Source organism: Pongo abelii, chromosome 12 (genome assembly GCF_028885655.2).
Source record: "Pongo abelii isolate AG06213 chromosome 12, NHGRI_mPonAbe1-v2.0_pri, whole genome shotgun sequence".
Lineage (NCBI taxonomy): Eukaryota > Metazoa > Chordata > Mammalia > Primates > Hominidae > Pongo > Pongo abelii.
The window spans coordinates 104226545-104245508 of NC_071997.2; the positions used below are offsets into that span (position 1 = coordinate 104226545).

Here is an 18964-nt window from a genome sequence, read left to right on the forward strand (position 1 = left end):
ATTGCACTGCTGGCTCACGATGAGATGATGCCCGTGGTGAATGACCACCCAGTGCTGTAACCTGGCCATTTTTCATATTGGCTTTTGAAGAGCTAATTTTAGCCAAATGGGTCAAATCAATGACATCAGGGACTTAGCAAGGAATTGATGGCTTAAAATAAATGAATGAACTGTTCTGGTTTATACTATTGGTGACAGCAGCATGTAATTAGCTTTGTGGATCCCTATTTGCAAAAGCTCTGAATTTTTCCCACTGTGTGGAATTTGCCATCAAGATAGCCACCTTCATCAGAAAGTCAATAAGCCATGTCCCCTATGACTCCTCATTGTCACTCTTTTATTTTCAAAAAGTGACTCCTTTTCTCGCTGGGAAAATCCTAAGCCCACTAGTAGGCCCAATATGTTTTTCTTGGTTATGCTAACTATGTTAGGGAGAGGGTCATCTAGCAATGGAGCATGATGTGAGTGTTTACAAAGTTATAAAGTCCATAGGAGAGAGCACTTGGCAAATTGCATCTATGTGCTGACTAGGAGGAAAAAGTTGCAAGTTTTTAGTTTTTACTGGCTACCCAATACCAACTGGTTATAAAAAATCACTTACATTAACTCTATGTATCTCATCCTAGGGCCCCGTAAGTCAGTGGATAAAGCGCATCACTCATGAGCTCTGAAGTGTACTCAGAATGAGGCACCCAAGTTGCCAGGGCCATGGCCTGTTGATGACAGGTTACATCTCATTTTGAAACATCACTTTTAATGATGTTTAGATGCATGTATCTGTGGTCAGTTTGGAGAAGCACTAGAAAATGGGACTATAAAGAAGGTTTTTGAAAATAACTTTGGATCAGCATGGTAGCTTATGCCTATAATCCCAGCACTTTGAGAGGCTGAGGTAGGAGGATCATTTGAGCCCAGGAGTTGGAGCCCAGCCTGGGCAACAGAGTGAGACCTTGTCTGTACAAAAAATAAAATTAGCTGGACATGGTGGCATGGACCTATAGTACCAGCTACTTGGGAGGCTAAAGTGGGAGGATCTCGAGCCAGGAAGGTCAAAGCTGCAGTGAGGTGAGATCGCACCACACCACACTACACTCCAGCCTGGGTGACAGACTGAGACCATCTCAAAAAAGAAAAAAAAAAAAAAAAAAAAAAAAAGGAAAGTAACTTTGAAGGCAAAATTCAAAACAGTTATTGTAAAAGATATTCTTAGGGAAAAATTGTTTTAATGAAAGGCATTTTGGTCTAGTTGATTTTTCAATACCTTTTTCAATCCTAGGGATTGTTGATCTGATGATTTAGAAATGCTCATTCAGATTAGTTCAGCAAACATTTATTGGGCTCCTACCATGTGCTTGAGTCACTGGAGGTATAAAGATAAGATGGTCTCCTCTTATAAGACATATATCACATTATTTTGATTAGAAATTGCAAACATGATCTCCAGAAGAGTGTGTGACCTCAGCAGAAATATATGATTAATATCAAAGGAAAATAATAATATGCACCTGTGCTGTCTTTTTACCTACCCCATAAGTCGCAAGAACGTTCAGTCAAGATCACTGGCACATGGCTGGATGCAGTAACTCATGCCTGTAATCCCAGCACTTTGGGAGGCCAAAGCGGGTGGATCACCTGAGGTCAGGAGTTCAAGACCAGCCTGGCCAACATGGCAAAACCCTGTCTCTACTAAAAATACAAAAATTAGCCGGGCATGGCGGCAGGCACTTATAATCCCAGCTACTTGGGAGGCTGAGGCAGAAGAATCGCTTGAACCTGGCGGGTGGAGGTTGCAGTGAGCAGAAATCACGCCACTTCACTCCAGCCTGGGTGACAGAATGAAACTGTCTCAAAAAAAAAAAAAAAAAAAAAAAAAAAAGATCATTGGCACAACAACGAAATGTATTTTTCATTATTGGCCAGTTAACTGTGACCATTTTTCTGAATGACACTTTCCAGGTGAGACTCAGAAGTGCAGGCCCAACACTCATCTATGAGTGCTGATTCCAGGTGGAGAGCGAGTGTTTGGGTCCCATGCTCACCTTGGTCCGACTGGGGAGCCTAAATCTACCCATCTTGTTATTATATAAATGGCTCCTGTCACCAGAGGATCTCAGATCTTAAGGCCTTGAGATTTCTTGATCTTTAATCTTCAAGTGCTGATAAACACACTAATCTTCAGGGTCAGGGAATAAGGAAGAGGTTTACATTTTACCCAGCTTTTAGATGTTGAGATATGCTCTAGTGAGACTGGCTGGTTATCACTTTCATGACAGAAACATCATCTAGACAGATTACAAAATGCTTGAGAGAGCATTCTTTCAGAGTAAGATTAAAAAGGGAATGGATATTACTTTGCTGTAAATGTGTGTGGCTATTAAAACATTCAGATGTTCTCTCTAGACCAGGTGAGCTGGTTTATGCCTGTAATCCCAGCGCTGGAGGATCGCCTGAGCCTGGGAGTTCAAGACCAGCCCTGGCAACAGTAAGACCCCATCTCTTAAAATAAAAAAAAAAAAGGCAGGTGTGGTGGTAATGCCTGTAGTCCTAGCTACTTGGAGGCTGAGGCAGGAGGATCACTTGACCCCAGGAGGTTGAGGCTGCAGTGAGCTACAATCATGCCACTGTACTCCACCCTGGGCAACAGAGTGAGACCCTGTCTCAAAAAAAATTTCTCTCTCTCTATATATATTATAGACATATATATACACACATCTATCTATCTATATAGACACACATCTATCTATCTGTATCTATAGCTAATCTATCTATTTTTGAGTAAGGGTGTTTATTATAGGAGGGTCTACATATGAAGCTGATAATTTATTTCTGCTAATAAAGTCCTGCTAGTTAACTAATACGAATGAGTTGGCACCATGTATGAGGGGAAATAAAGACTAAATGTGTATATGTAAGATCTATATCCCCTATTCCATTCTTCTGCAACTTAGAACAAGAGTCAGTTATGTACCGAGGTTTTGGTTAGAATATTTTTAACTTCCCTGCCAGCCATGTGGCTTAGTTGGAGTGTGGAGGGCTACGGCATGTGTGAAGGGCAGCCAAGCATTTTTTTGCTCTCCTGATGCTCAGCACAAGGAGACAATCTGACTACAAAGATTTGCATCCCCGGAAGATTCTTGCTAGGCACTGTGACATCTCCAAACTTAACTTCCTGTTTTTTTATAATCCTGAGGCCATGAGAAGCAATAGATCAATTAGAATGTAAACTCCTGAAGGCAAGGAGGCACTCAACAATCCTCTAATACAAAAATGAGTAAATAAACGAACAAATAAATGGACACGTGAGTCCCCCGCCTTTAGGACCAAGCATGGGAATCTATAACACTGCTACAGATGCTCCTAGGCTAATGTTTTGAGTCACTCAGGTCACCAGATGGCCATGACTTCCCAAGGTTACATGCCCATAGCTATCACCCCCAGGCTGCCTTGCCTGGAGGCAAAGGTACAACAGCCCTCAGGCAGATCGTCTTTGGGAAGATTGCTGATGACTGCCTAGAACACCCCATTTTATGGCCCAGCAACAGACATTTTAGAAATACTGAGAGGCAGTGAAGATGGCGTGTTCATAAGATGATGTGCTTTCCTGCTCTGCGTGGTGTTTTAGTGTACTGTGTGTGTGACTGAATCTGCACGCAACTCAGACAGGGACTACGGACTGGCTATTTTTGCTTTCTGCTTAAAGGTAGTTTTGCTCTTTTGGAGAACAAATCCACCCATCAAGGTGTCAAGGCAGGGACGATGACAACCCACACAACTAACATTGGGTTCTTTGCAGAACATGGCCTGGTACAGGGTTACTGCTCAATAAATGCTTTCTGATAATGATATCACATTTTAGTTAAAGAATAGTCAGACGCAGACATGGCCTTACAAATATACATACAGAGTTATTTCCGTTGTCCCTGAGAAACCACTTGGGAGTATTTCAGGTTATGTGGAAAGCCCTTACTTGGAGGATTTCAGGTCTCGAATGAATTTAAAAATCACTGGGTGCAAGCTGTGTACCTGAGGTGGGAACCGTATCGGAAGGGTCTTTGTCAGGACATCTGATTTCTGCTCCTTCTCTTACCTGAAATGAGACACACAGGGAAATAAGGAAAATGGATTTTGCTAAATTAGAAATGGGTGAGAAGTGGGGCCTCTATTTTGGAAAACATCATTTAAGATAAAGTAAAACTTTGATGTCGTTTAAGATTTCTCCCTCTCCTTCAACACTCATATCCAATTGTCCACATCTTTTCCAAGTGCTCCCAAATCTGTTCCCTCTGCTCCAGTGCCTCTGCCTCCACCTAAGTTCAGGCCTTTGTTATTTCTTGCCAGGATATTGCAATGATTCACCAGCATCATGGCCGTCTGTCCCACAGACTTGCTCCTCACCCTCTGAATCTATCCAGAGTGGTTGTTCTCAACGTGATCTGATGTGTCACTCCTCTGCCCAAGTTCTCAATGAAGGCAGGGATTTTTATCCATGTTGTTGATTATTGTGTCCCCAGAGCCTAGAACAGTGCCTGGCATAGTAGATGCTCAACAAATATTTGTTAGTTGAACAAATAAATTACTACTCTGTATTAACTTCAGCAAAGAGTCCAATCTCCCTGGCATGGCCTAAGGGGCCTCTAAATATTCTAAACCACCAGCCCTTGACCTGAGTCTCCATATTTCCCTGCATCCAGGCCTTTGCCCAAGTAGTTACCCTCTCCCCTTTCCCTTTCCTTCCTTCTATTTGCTCACCCTCCCATCGATCTGCCTCAGCCTTAGTCACCCTTCAAGACTGAGGTCATGGGTATCCTTTGGAAAGCCTTCTTCAACTTTCTCCTGTCTGGTTTAGTTTCTCTTCCTCTGTGTTCCCAGAATACCCCATGAAAACATGCATTACAGTACCTATTATAGTACCATTGTGCTATAATTGCCTAGTTGTCTATTTCTCTACCAGACTGAGTTCCTTGGGACAAGTCCTATTTTTTACTTACATTTTAACCTCTCATACCTGGTATCCATCCACCTATCCATCCATGTTTTCATTCAACAAATAGTTATTGCTGCCTACCTTGAGTTCCTGCCTCACTGAGCTTGCATTCTAGTGGTACACAGCAGATAGTCAATAAATGTGTCCTGAAGAAATGTATCACTGCTTTTATCCAATGATAATGATAGCAATACTTATACAGAACTCATGGTATGCTAGATTCTATTATAAGTGCTTTATACTTATTGACTTATGACATTAATAACTCCGCAAGTTATGACTATTACTGTCCTTATTTCCCAGGTTAAAAAACTAAGGCACAGAGAGGTTAAGTATCTTGCTCATTGACACAGAGCCCATAAGTGAAAGAGTCTGGATTTGAACCCAGAGCTGGTTACTTTACCTCATTGTGCCATGCTGCGTCTCAGGTGTATACTCATTGCTATACTGATTAGTGTGAGTCAAGTTGATAAATCGAGTCTCTCACACTGTGTCTGTTGGGGTGGAAGCCCAGGCCATCAACTCTGCCTCCACTATTTGGAGTAAATCTCACCCTTTTCCATAAAATAGGGAGGGAAGGATGTCACTAGGACCAAATTTGTCTCAGCCCACCTCAGTCCCCGCTTCTCTGGGAAAAAAGACATCAACCCTTGAGTGTTCCTTGCTTTCCCAGAGAAGTGCAGGGTGCCCTGCCTAATCTCCACGGGAAGTCTCAGGGGGAGACTCCTGAGAAAAGCAGTGAGCAAAGCATGAGCGCCCGTCAGGGGCCCCCTACCAGTGTGGACCCACTCAAGGGCTTTTGAGTTCCACACGATCTGGGTTCAGACCTCACCACAATTCTCTGCTCCTTCTTAATTTTCTCTTCAGATGAAGTTCTCAGATGATTTTAGAATTTGTCAGAGATTTGGGAAGGGTCAGAAGAATCTGTCTTACATCAAAACAGATTGGGAACAGGAGGTGCTGGGCAGTGCGGATACTCTGTCAAGCCCCCCATGCTGGTTGTGGAGGCAGCTCTGAAGATGAACTGTGGGGGAGACCTGCTTCCAGGCACCCAGGGGACGGCCACATGCTGGATCCTTCTCCCTTCCCCAGCCTGTCCTGACTGCAAATCAGCAGTCAGTGGCAGACCTCCACGTGCCTAGAGGCAGCGGGAGTTCCAGGATGTTAAAAGAACCACATGGAATGGCTGGGCGTAGTGGCTCACATCTGTCATCTCAGCACTTTGGGAGGCTGAGTTGGGTGGATCATGAGGTCAGGACTTCGAGACCAGCCTGGCCAACATGATGAAACCCTGTCTCTACTAAAAATACAAAAATTAGCTGGACGTGGTGCTGCGCGCCTATAATCCCAGCTACTCAGGAGGCTGAGGCAGGAGAATCACTTGAACCTAGGAGGCTAAGGTTACAGTGAGCTGAGATCATACCATTGCACTCCAGCCTGGATGACATAGCAAGATTCTGTCCTCGCCCTCCTCCCGCCAAAAAAAAAAAAAAATTGTATTGAGGTTGCAAATCTGGCCAGTTGATCTGCTTTAAAATAATCCAGGCTGGGCGCAGGGGCTCACATCTGTAATCCCAGCACTTTGGGAGGCTGAGGCAGGCAGATTGCTTGAGGTCAGGATTTCAAGACCAGCCTGGCTAACATGGTGAAACCCCGTCTCTACTAAAAAAATACAAAAATTAGCCAGGCGTGGTGGTGCGTGCCTATAGCCCCAGCTACTCAGGAAGCTGAGGCAGGAGAACTGCTTGAACCCAGGAGGTGAAGGTGGCAGTGAGCCGAGATGGCACCACTGAACTCCAGCCTGGGCAACAGAGCGAGACTCCATCTCAAAAAACAAACAAACAAACAAACAAAAAACCAGGTGGAAGGTTCCAAAGATTCAGCAAGAAATACAGCCCCTGGTTCATCTGCATGTTTGTCAATTACAGAAAACCTTTCCTTACCTCAAGCTTATCTCGGGGTTTCTGCAGTCTGGTCAGGTAGTTGCTGTTCCTGTAGCTGAACAGATAGGGGCTCTCCTGCAGGGAAAGGTGACATGTTGGAATCGTGACCCAGAAGTCTGTATCCCTTAATCATCAGGCTTGAGCATCCAGTGATGCTTTTGGCCAACCAGGAACATTCACATCACGCTTCCGGTGAGGACCAAACCATTCTCTGCCTCTTCTCTCTGGTCCCTGAAGGACTCATGAATGCGTTGACATTTCCCATTTGTGATAGTAAGTCTCTCTTGCTCTTTACCCTGGGGGTTCATGCTACCAGGCTAAGTATATATATTTTGATGAGAAGGGAATCTAATTTTAAGCTTCTTGGCAGCCAAAGCAAAAAGGGAAACAAGGTGAATTGTATACTTCTTATTGCATAGTAACAAAAAACTTACCAATTCATCAAGAAAGCCAAATACTTGACTAGCATTAAATGATAGAAAGACTAAAAATACAAAAAAATTAGCTAGGTGTGGTGGCACGTGCCTGTAGTCCCAGCCACTTGAGAGGCTGAGGCAGGAGAATCGCTTGAACCTGGGAGGCGGAGGTTGCAGTGAGCCGAGATTGTGCCACTGCACTCCAGCCTGGCAACAGGGCGAGACTCCGTCTCAAAAAAAAAAAGAAAAAAAAAGATAGAATCTCATTCATTTATGTCCAGTTATTTTCTCATCCACTTATTTGGAAACATTAATTATAAGCCTAATACATACTAGACACATATTTAAGATGTAGTCAAAATGATCCACCTTTCAGGCACTTAGATACTCAGCATCCCTCCCTTCTCTGCCACTCTGTGGTAGAAGAAGGTCTGGAAATGGCATCTGGGGCAGAGGGCCCGGATCCAGAGGAGATACATGGGGGCAGCATTTGGGGCCAGGTGAGCTGTGGCATTTCACAGGCATGGAGGGGGCTGCAGTTTTGCTAAAACAGCTTTCAGGGCCCACAGCTGTAAACATTAGGGCTGCTATGTATGCAAAACTGTGTGCAGGCCCAGAAGAACAGAGCCAGGACTCATATCTCAGTTAAGACCCACTTCACAGCAAAGCCCACTTGCCCACCCTACCTGTGCCCTCAATTCAATAAGAGTCCCTCCTCTGCCCAGTCCCTCCTACCTGAGAAGGACACTTCATTGGCCTCCTGTGTTTTGCACTCAATGGCTCATCTTTCTCTCCTGCTGGCTCCATCTAGAAAGGAACGTGGGCTTTAGAACAGGGAAGTTTTGTGCAGGTAGCAGCCTGCCAAGTCACCAGTGAGAAAGAGTCATTAGTCCAGCAGCAGCACCAGGGAACGCATTAGAAATGCACGTGTCCAGCCCCCATCCCCAGCCTACTGAGTCTGAGACTCTGGGGCTGGGGCAGCAGTCTGTGTTGTAAGCAGCTCTCCAGGCGATTCTGATGCACACCCGAGTTTGAGAACCACAGCATGAGAAGCAGCATCAGTTTTTTATATACATATATATATATATATCTCGAAGGGACTTCCTAGTCTACCTCTCCTAGAAGGAGAAGCTGCACAGCAGAGGTTGAGGTGGGGCCCAGCCAGCCAGGGCAGAGCTGGGACTCCAATATTGGTGTCCTGCATCCAACCAAACATCTCGCAATGGGTCATGCAGCTTTCTGATCACGTGGGGGCCGGTTATCCAGCTTGGCTTCTTGTCCCCACCTTGCTGCCCAGCTACTTTCTGGCTCATTGATTCAAGTTCCCTTAGACAGGAGAGCTGGTATGGGAAGGAAGGGCAAATGCATTGCTTTTGCATAAAGCATGTATTCTTTCCCAAGTCCTCCCTGCAGCCTGTGTCCACAACCCAAATGTAGGTAAATCTGCACACAATACAGAATGGAAACCCTCCGTTCCTCGAGAACTGCTTTCACAGCTTTGAGTGAAGCAAGTTATGGGGCCTGGGTCAAGTCTCCTGTCTTTCACGGGGTCACAAATACAGTGACATGGAACACAGCACAGCCAACACTCACAAACTGCTAGAGTATCTAGTGAGCCAGGAGTGGGTGGTGTGGTATCCGCCCTGAAATAGGCAGCTACTTAAATGACAACCACGAAGGCCATCAAATGACATCTAATAACATAGATAAAACATTTATGGTATAACAGCAGGAGAAAGCAGCAGATTATCAACTTAGTAAAAGCATTAGACATAGGGAAGTGAAGGCCGTTTAAGAATCAGAGGGAGGGAGGGATTTTTTAAAAAAGTTGTTTTTGTTATTTTTAAATGTTCATTATACACATATAAACACTTACAAAGAAAAATGCAATGGCTTGGAGGGATTGCAGATTTTCTTCTGCACGTGCTATTTCCTACTGTTTGAGAACCAGTTTTACTGTCATCTGGCTGCCCACAGCTGCTGGGCTCTGGTGGTAACTCTGGCCCTCACCTCCTCTTCCAATGACTCTGCTAAGGGACGTGGGAAGCTACTGGATGGGGCAGCCTGTCTGGTTCAGTCACAGCTTCTACCAACCTCCACGAGGATTTCAGATTCCTCAGCAGTATCTTACCCCAGCATCTATGCCCCAGTAAGCAAGAAACAAGGAAAGAACTTTACCCTTAGTGGAACTGGCTCTTCAGCCAGACCGAAAGAGAATCAGATAAGGAGGTACAATTAGCTGAACATTTGGAAAAGGAGTGGCAACTCTCTAGTTCAAGGCCTAGGGGAGGAAATGGACTCCACGCTTCTTTCTGTTTTATTCTGATGGTGGCTGCTCCTAGAAACAAGGTCCCACCTGAAACATTCAAGACGGCTGTCAAAGGAAGTATTGAGCAGGCCTGGGTGAGGGCCAGGTGCTGATCTGTCTTGCCACCTTCTCTTCCCCAATTTTTTTTTTTTTTTTTTTTTTTTTTTTTTTTTTTTTTTTTTTGGAGACAGGGTCTCACTCTCATTGCTCAGACTGGAGTGCAGTGGTGCGATCACAGTTCACTGCAGCCTCGACTTCCTGAGCTCCGGTGATTCTCCCACCTCAGCTTCCTTAGTAGCTGGGACTATAGGTGTGTGCCACCATACCCAGCTAATTTCTTGTATTGTAGTAGAGGCGGGGTTTTTGCCATGTTGCCCAGGCTGTTCTCAAACTCCTGGGTTTAAGCATTCCTCCTGCCTCGGACTCCCAAAGTGCTGGGATTACAAGCATGAGCCACCACGCCCACCTTTCCCCAACCTTTCAAGAATTTAATCCATAATGGAATCTGGAAAGAAACCTTGAAAGAGCCATATCTAAATGATTCTGATAAAGTGAATAAAGCAGAATCTATTTTTTTTTTAAAGGGCCTCAAAGAAGGAAAATTCATCGGTTTTCCCAAGAAACCCATTTCCGTTGAGAACTTTGTCCTAAATGTCTCTTTAGGAGTCCCCTCCATCCTCCTTGCTTCCGTTCATTCCCTTTACAATGGCTCTGACCCTTTCTTCTCCTGCATCCCCAATCCCCAGAGAGGATGGAAACGACACAGTTACTTCAAATAATTCCTCGCGTGTGCCTCTTTCTCCTGCCACGCTGTGGGGCCCATAAATGCACATGCGCTGCTATTTACTCCAGGGACAACCAGGGCCGGTCTGGGCTTCCACTCCACTCTGCACATCTCCCCAGCACGGCTTCCCTGCCACCGAGGAATGAACTGCAGTGTGGGAGGGGTGAGGGCGATGACCTTAAAAATCCTCTCCGAGCAGCAGAACCCTTCCTGGACTGTGAGCAATCCCCAAGTTCCTTATTCTGCCCGTGGCTTGGGCACCTGGTGTAGACTTGGCATAAGGTGGGGTCAGCGATTACTGAGAGGGCCAGGGACATCAGTTCCCTAAAGGTGGGTCCCTTCAAAATGACTGATGTACAAGCATTACCAGAAATTATTGAGGCAGCAGCAGAAAGGGCCTAGGGAATGAACTGTGTCCCAGACACAAAATCCTCCTCGGCTTGGCACCAGGAGTGCAAGCTTCAGCCTGGAGGCCTCACTCAGCCAGGATGGTTCCAGGCATGTTTAGATGGGGCTGCTGTCACCTCCCATGCTGGTGTGTGGAGCTTTTCCTTTGCTGGTCCTCAATGCTCACCTATGCGAAGGCTTGGAGGATGAGGGAGGGAGAGAGGATGCTGATGTGGTCTGGGTATGCGGCTTTGTGGGCGGCAGAGCTGAGAGCTATCCTCTTTCCCTACAGCTGTGTCTGGGGGTGGTTGAGGACAGAGTAATGGACCTGGACTCCCTGTGATCATGGGGATTCTGCCAGTCCCTCTCTGCTCCCCACACAGAGGGCAGCCCTCACCTGGGCTCTGTGTCTGCAAGGGTAGACACAGAACAGGCACACCTGCCTTTCACCTTGATGTCCCAGTCCAGCCCAGCAAAGAATGACAGATGTGGTGGCAGAGACTCCTGCCCTCCCCACACCTGGAGGACGCAATTAGCGAAACCAAGGGTAGGAAGGAGCCCAATTCCCTCCCATATTTTCACAAACCCTCGGGTGCTGGCTAAGGGTGCTTAGACCTTTTTGGCAGGTAGAGAAAATGGACACCCCGAAAGACCATGTGACTTGCCTCAAGAAACCACCGAAAGTGGGACTGAAATCAGAGCCCAGGTTTTCTGGCTCCCGTCCAGTGCCCTTTGCCCTAACCTGTTAAACCCGTCACTTCTCATGGCTGAATTCGGGTCTGCAGGAGCTTCTGATGTGTTCCAGCAGCTGTGCTGGATCCGGGAACTGTGGGATGGTCTGGCATTTTGCTTGTGAGGAAACTAGGGACTGGGGGATGCTTGGAGAACCCCCTCCAAGCACTGGGTTTGCACTGGGAAACTGGACTTGTTGTATGGGTGTGGAGAGAGTGAGGTCACTGCTTACCTAGGAAGGCCACATCCTCCTCCTCTTCTAAGCCCTTGTGACACTCTCTGTGTCACAGGCCTTTGGCCTTGAGGGTGAGATCTTCCATTCCTGTGTACATGCTCATCCTGACCCTCGAGTAGTTTTAAGAGACCGTACGTAGGGTGTACCTTATTTTTACGCATGGGACCACCACCCGGCAGCTCTGTAAAGGTGGTTACTATTGCTATTGCCACAAACATCAAGGACAAATAGCATGATGAAAGGAGAAAGGGATAGGAATCCAGTCCTCTCCCTGGACCTGCCCTCCCCAGCTTCTCTGTCTGGTGCTCAAGGGCGTATCTCTTCTCTTATCAGACAGGCCTCTTCCTGCCCTTGCTGCTGCATCTGACGCATTCTTCTCTCCATGCCCTTTGCTCACAAAGGTCCCTTTGCCTGGGAACGCCCTCCCTGACCTCCTCCAACACATTTCACAAAGCCCATTCAAATCTCTTCATGGGCTCTCCTGGCCTCATTGCTTCTTGGTGCATGGCCCAGCACATCACTGCTGGCTGAGTCCCTGTTGACTCTTGTTCCTCTGGGCTTTCTGGCCCTTCCCAGCTACACCTGAAGCCTGGTGAGCACAGAAGCCACATTCGGTGGGTCTCTTGTATCCCCCTTGGAACCATGGAGGGTACAAGGGCAGGGTACAAGGTGGTATGGCACCTCCAAGGGCAAGCCATGTCACAGGTGTCCTTTTGTTGGTTGGGAGAAAGATGGCAGGAGAGGAGAGGTTTGGCTGAGCTAGAATCATCAGCCCTCCTCTCCCTGAGAGAGGGCTTGGGAGAGCAGTCCCTGCTGGAGGGGCCAGGTTCCTCTTCTCTGCCCATCACAGGAGATCAGCAGCAAAGTGGATTTCTGGGGACATATTCCCTGCAAGTGCCAGACACACGGAGAAACGTCCCTGTTCAGAGAACTCAAATGCCTTCTTCAAAGGACAAACAGTACGTTTCCAGTGTCAGGGACTGTCGGAGGCCGTGCCCCTTCCCTCCCTACACTCTGTTTCACACTGGCTCATGTGTGCTGAAATGCAGCTGTCCCTGGTACTCAACACAGTATGTCAGTTGTGGAGATGGATCCACAAAAGAAGAAAAATGAATTTCCATCACTAGCATTCTAAAAATAAGGCAGCTTGGGTGGGAAGAAAATAAATGGCAAATTCAGGTCTCTCTGTCTGATGCCCTGAAAAGATTCAAAGCCTTGACATCACACTCCATCCCCTGACTAATCCCAGATATCCCTGGGAGCCCTTTGGCATCTGGGGAAATCCTGTTACAGTTACAGTAAAAAGGCCAACCCATGTGGAGTGCTTACTACAGGCCAGGAGCGAGCTGCACGCTAGATATGTTGGTCCAGGGGCTGACCTGGATTTTGCAGAAAGAGCATTGAGACCTGCGTTCACAGAGCTTGTGAGTGGTGGGCCACTCACATTCCAACCCAGGCCTTCATCACGCTGAAGTCCACGCTTGTCCCAGGCACCACCTTGGGCCTTGACAACCGCACAACACTGCCCAAGTGTGAGGGCAGGCTGGACAGGAATGGTGAGGGGAGCAGATTCCCCAGTGCTTGACTCAAGCAGGTCTTCCACACAGACTCTGAGAAATGGCCCTGCCTCTGGGAAACCAGGGCTGAGGCTCCTGTGAGACCCTTGCTGCTCACTGGCCTGGCTGCAGCGCAGCACCTGTGGCGAGGCAAACTCTCAGGCAGTCAGAGAGGGGTGTCACCGGGAGATAGAAGCATCCCTGGTGGCCCAGAACCATTGTCCTGGGATCCTGGGGCGCCCTGCAGCCCCTCCTCAGCACGGTGGGCTCAGTGGTGGTGGAGACCCTGCCCCTCCTCTGTGGGCCCCACCCCAGGCCCCATCTACTCACCATCCTATTCCAGAGATGCCAGGCCAATGTGGTAGAATCCTGGAGTGGGGGGTCCTCCTAAAAAAAACCGGTTGACAGCGGGACCTTTTGTCTCCCCAGGAATGCAACGGACCTGCTGCACACTTTGAAGCTCTCTCTGGCATAGAGTTGGGGTGGCCTGATCTGTCCAGGCCCTTTCTCTCAGCCCCTCATCAATAACAGGTGCACTTATGGGACCACCATCTGGGGTCAGGGCCCTGAGGTCAGGGCCTGCAGGAGCAGGTGGCACGTCAGGCAGCTCCATGTCATCATGGGGTTCTCTGTCACTGAACTAAACAGTGGAAGGAGGGGGTGGCAGGGAAATGATTCAGGTGTGATCTGAGTAGGAGGATGAAGGAAGGGAACTTGAGCTAATATTTCTCCTCACCCTCTTAAACCATCACTTTAAACACTGTTTATGGCGTGGAGATGGCACAAGGATTCCAACAGGCAGGAGCCAGGAGCCTGGAGGGAGGGACTGTTCCCAGACACAGGACTGAGGCTGCGGAGACCTCGGTCAGCAAGTGTGGACCAAGTGCTACATGGTCTGGGTGGCCCCTTGCCCAGTGTCCTGGGGGAGGGGGCAAGGGCAAGGGCAACTCAGATTCCCCTCCCTTCCAGAGATGGATGGAGAGGAGCATGCTGGGGGAGGGACAAGAGTTGGCATCCCTGGAGATTCTCTTTGGAATAACCACAATGGCCAAGAGGTGCACTTCCCCAGCACTGGATGCCACTCTACATCCCCCCAAGTATTAACTCATGTGGCCCTGATGGCCACCGAGAGGGAGAACATGTTACTAAATGGCCCTGATTTTACGGAACAGAGTTCAACACCTTGTCCAAGATCACACAGCTGGTCACCCCAGAGCCAGGAGGGGAAGCTAGGGCATTCACCCTGGGCTGCCCTGTCTCTAACAGTCCATTTCATGGGGGCTATTCAACCCTGTGAGGAAATTGTACAGGAAAGTATAATATGGGGGTATTTCCCCTAAGACTATGCATCCTGGGGTCAGGAGAGCTGAATTGGGCTGAGGCTTATTGGGGTAAGGGTGGGAGGGGGGCAGGAACAGATGTATGGCCCAGGCCTCCTCCCCACCACACTCTTCACACTTTTTTTTTTTTTGAGACTGAGTCTCGTTCTATTGCCCAGGCTGGAGTGCAGTGGCAGGATCTCAGCTCACTGAAGCCTCTGCCTCCCAGGTTCAAGTGATTCTCATGCCTCAGCCTCCCGAGTAGCTGGGATTACAGGCGCCCACCATCATGCCTGGCTAATTTTTGTATTTTTAGTAGAGACAGGGTTTCACCATGTTGGCTAGGTTGGTCTTCAACTCCTGATCTCAAGTAATCCACCCACCTCGGCCTCCCAAAGTGCTGGGATTACAGGAGTGAGCCACCATGCCCGGCCCCTACCACACTCTTGATACGCCATGCAGCCCCCACTTACCGAGGGTAGAGACGGGGTGGTCTCATAGAAGAAAGGCTGGAAAACCACGGTGAAGGACTCCTGCTCACTGTACCTGCTGGAGGCCAGGAGGCTGTTCCAGGCTTCCTGGAGAAGGGAGCAGAGAGGTGCCCATCCAGGAACATGAGCAAGGCAGAGCCGTCCCCAGCCATGACCAAATCATTCTCGGCAGCCCTGGGACAGGATCTGCCCCTTGCGTTGTTCTCAAGTGCTATTCTGAAGCTCCCTCTTGTCTCACCCTTCAGGGCTCTTTGATAGCTAAGCTGAGTTTTCATTTGTCTCTGAAGTACCAGCATTAGGTAATACCAGAGACAGACCTAAAATATATTCTCTGGAAGCTTAGGAATGACAAGACAGCCCAGCGTGTGGCAGGGCCCCCTGCTCTCTTCAAGAGCTAAGTTCGGTAGAGTCAGGTGCCTTAACCACTCAAAAAATGTTGTCATTTCCAGAGTGAGAGAGGTGCCATGCAACTTCAAATGCAATTTTCTTCTTAAGCAAAAGTCATCATGTTAACACATGCTAACAGAAACTGTGCTTTGAGCTGTTTGCTAAGAGGGATGGTGGCTTTCATTGAGCCCTTCACCCTTATTTATTTATTTATTTATTTATTTATTTATTTATTTATTTATGAGACGGAGTCTTGCTTCTTGCCCAGGCTGGAGCGCAGTGGTGCGATCTCGGCTCACCGCAACCTCTACCTCCCAAGCTCAAACGACTTCTCCTGCCTCAGCCTCCCAAGTAGCTGGGACTATAGGCACATGCTACCATGCCTAGCTAATTTTTGTGTTTTTAGTAGAGATGAGGTTTCACCATGTTGCCCAGAACTCCTGACCTCAAGTGATCTGCCCGCCTCAGCCTTCCAAAATACTGGGATTACAGGTGTGAGCCACCACGCCCAACTCCTTCACCCTCTCTTGGTGTCTCTTCTGTGAACTGGAATGTATATCTTCAGGAGCCCTGGTTTGCCTTTGGGCTGTAAGCTAGGGACAGGCACACTGGGCAAAACCAGCTCACCCGCTCCAGATGTGGTACTACAAGTGGCACTGATGACCAAAAGCATTCCAGAATGAATCTTCGAAGTTCCTCACTATCTTTTGCCTCAAGTACCCCCACTGTCCCCCAACTCGCACCCCTATGAGTACTGCAGGCCCCATTTTACATGCAGGAATACTGAAATCACCACCACGACGTGAAGCAAGAGTAGCTCTCTTTGCTCTTGACTTAGTCCTGAATTCAGCTGGAGAAGTCCTAACATTAGCAAACTCAACTAATTGTCCCTATCATTCCTGTTCTCCTTGGTTACCACCCCACCCCGGTGAGCCAGCAGCCTGGGATCCCAGAGTGGGCTCACCTGATAAGACCACTGCATCACCACCTTGGCCAGCCGGGAGGTCTCCTCTGAGCAATTACAGGGCTCGGGTGCAGGGCTGCAGGTTAAAACACACCAGGAATGAGAGAGGGGAGGCAGTGTGGGGGAAGGGGGTGCATCCAGCCCTCCTCTTATGGAAGAAGGGGCCGGGGAGTTGCTTAAAGAGTAGGGACGAAGAAGCTTAAGTCTTAGAGGACACAAATGTTGAGAAGAATAGAGGGTGGGTGATCCCTTCTTGGTGGGTGGGTATGGGATGGAGGGAAGCTGTTCCTGGGGAGTGGGTATTGGATGGAGGGACATTCTTCCTAGGGGGTCGATATGGGATGGAGGGAAGCTCTCCCTAGTGGGTGGGTATGGGTTACGGGGTGAGTATGGGATGGAGGGGAGCTCTCCCTGGGGGGTGGATATGGGATGGAGGAGAGCTCTTCCTAGGGGGTGAGTATGGGATAGAAGGAAGCTCTTTCTCCCCCTTCATCTCTCAGTCCTCCTCCTCCTGGCTCATTGCTCTTCAAACCAGACACCCACATCCCATTCTCCTTTCCCTCCCCTGTACCTTCTCTGTCTTGCGTCCTCTTCAGAGCCCTCCTTTCCCTCGGCAACCCCCTTCTCTCCTTTCCAGCACCCTCTTTTCTCCACCGCCCGTGCCCTGACTTTTTCCACATGAACTTCTTTTCTAGGTCCAGAGCCAGAATTCTTAGGATTTGGCTCCAAAAAGTTTAAAGTCTACGAACATTTTCAGAAATATATAGGAATCAAGTTCTGTGAAGTTAAACTACATTTAGGCTGCGTTTTTCTATCCAATTTCCAGAAGTAACACTTCTTAGCTTATGGATGTTTTGCCAAGGCGAACTCTCAGATCACTCTGGCACGGAGGAGAGCCTCTGGCACGACATCAACCAGACCGAGTATTTTATTCTTTGACTCAGTCCCCAAAACAATGCTTGGCAGAGGGCCCGCCCCACCCCGACTCTGCCACTCGCTCGGGTGTGAGCTCGCACGTGTTTCTCGGCCTCTGTGGGCCTCTGTTCTTTAGGGCTCCCTCATAGATTAAGGCACATGAAGGGCCCCCACAGGCCACACACGTGACAGCCATGTCACGGATGCGAGTCTCATTCCACTTCCCCTTTTACCTGAGCCAAGTGCCGTGATACTGACGAGAGACCTCTGCAACCTCAGAGAGATCCACCAGGTTTACAAACGCTCTGGGGACCTAGGAGGACACACAGAGAGGGAGGTGAGTATTTGCCAAGTCGCCATGGCTGCTGGGCTTTCTGGAACTCCTGCTTGGGCCCCGTTGGGGTATGGTTGAGTGTGATGGGCCTCCCCTTGGTTAATTGGGCATGATCCTTTGGGAGATGTTTGGGGTCAGTCCGTGCTGCCAGTCCTGCATCTGTGCCATCCAGAAACAGGACTCTGTCCCTCACGGTGGGCGGGGCACCTCCCACCAGTGTCCACAGGGGAGGGAGACCACTGGGGCTATGGGCCTGCAGCCTCCTCCAGCAGAAAGCTGCCCTCCAGGGGAGCAAAGCGGAAGGCAGAGCCATAGCAACCCCCAGCCGATTCTCAGACCCTGCAGCAGCATCACGGTCACTGAGCAGAAAGGTCTTGAAGGTCCTCAGGCTCCCTCCATCTCATCCTCGCCCCAGACTCAGGTAGAGAGAGGCCTTAGGGAAGAGCAGGGCCACCGAGGACTCAAGGAAGAGCCGAGTTTCTCTCAGAAGTTTCCTTTGCAGGAGTGGAGTGTGCTCTCCTGGGCCATGTTCTCATTTGAAAGGATGGGAAGATGGGGTTCTCTAAAGTTTCCCCTTTCCCGAGGGTCCCAGTCTCCCTCACAGGGGTCCATTTCCCCACCCCGGTGGAGGCCACATGAGGGTAAATGGGCCCCACCGCCCTTGGGGAAGCCCTAGGCCCGCGGCCTCACCTCCTGCTGCAGGTAGTCCAGCACCCCCATCAGCTTGTCCACACCGCCCGCCGCAAGCCCGTTCTGTGAGAGAAGAACCGTGCTAAGTGAGGGTGCCTGCAGGAGGACCACGAGGTGAGGCCACCCAGACTCACAACAGGCCCATCCCTGCCAGGCAAGACCACAGGCAAAGGTACCATCTAGACCTGGCATTCCACAAACGAGGATAGAGTTCCCAGAGCTTCCTAGTTTTGTTGTCATTTTGTTCATCCATTTTATCCCCAACCCATCATCCACCTGGGAAAAACCAAACTCCCCATAGGTGACAAGTTCCATCAGGAAAGGGCAAACTCAAGGTCAGAGCAAGATCAGAAATACCCAGTGTGATTCTGAAGCTCACACTGAGGGAGGGGAGACTTACTCCCAAAGACTTGAGGAATCGCTTTTCCCCAAAGAAAATCAGGTCCAACAGGGAAATACAATTAACCCCGTATTTAAGGCCCCAGATGGGCCTCGGAACTTTCATGTGATCCTATTTTA

At 48.8% G+C, this 18964-nt stretch overlaps 1 protein-coding gene across 3 annotated transcripts in view; it reads right to left on the reverse strand.

Annotated features, from left to right (window-relative positions):
* PLB1 (phospholipase B1) overlaps positions 1–18964 on the reverse strand; it is a 118637-nt gene that overhangs the window by 86573 nt on the left and 13100 nt on the right. For all 3 annotated transcript variants that reach the window (XM_054547687.2, XM_054547686.2, XM_054547688.2), the window contains 8 exons: positions 18446–18508; positions 17655–17734; positions 16507–16582; positions 15138–15242; positions 13676–13732; positions 8079–8150; positions 6928–7002; positions 4024–4087 (listed from right to left, as the gene is read on the reverse strand). In XM_054547687.2, the coding sequence (XP_054403662.1) occupies positions 4024–4087; positions 6928–7002; positions 8079–8150; positions 13676–13732; positions 15138–15242; positions 16507–16582; positions 17655–17734; positions 18446–18508 (592 nt within the window). The remainder of the gene's footprint in view (positions 1–4023; positions 4088–6927; positions 7003–8078; positions 8151–13675; positions 13733–15137; positions 15243–16506; positions 16583–17654; positions 17735–18445; positions 18509–18964) is intronic.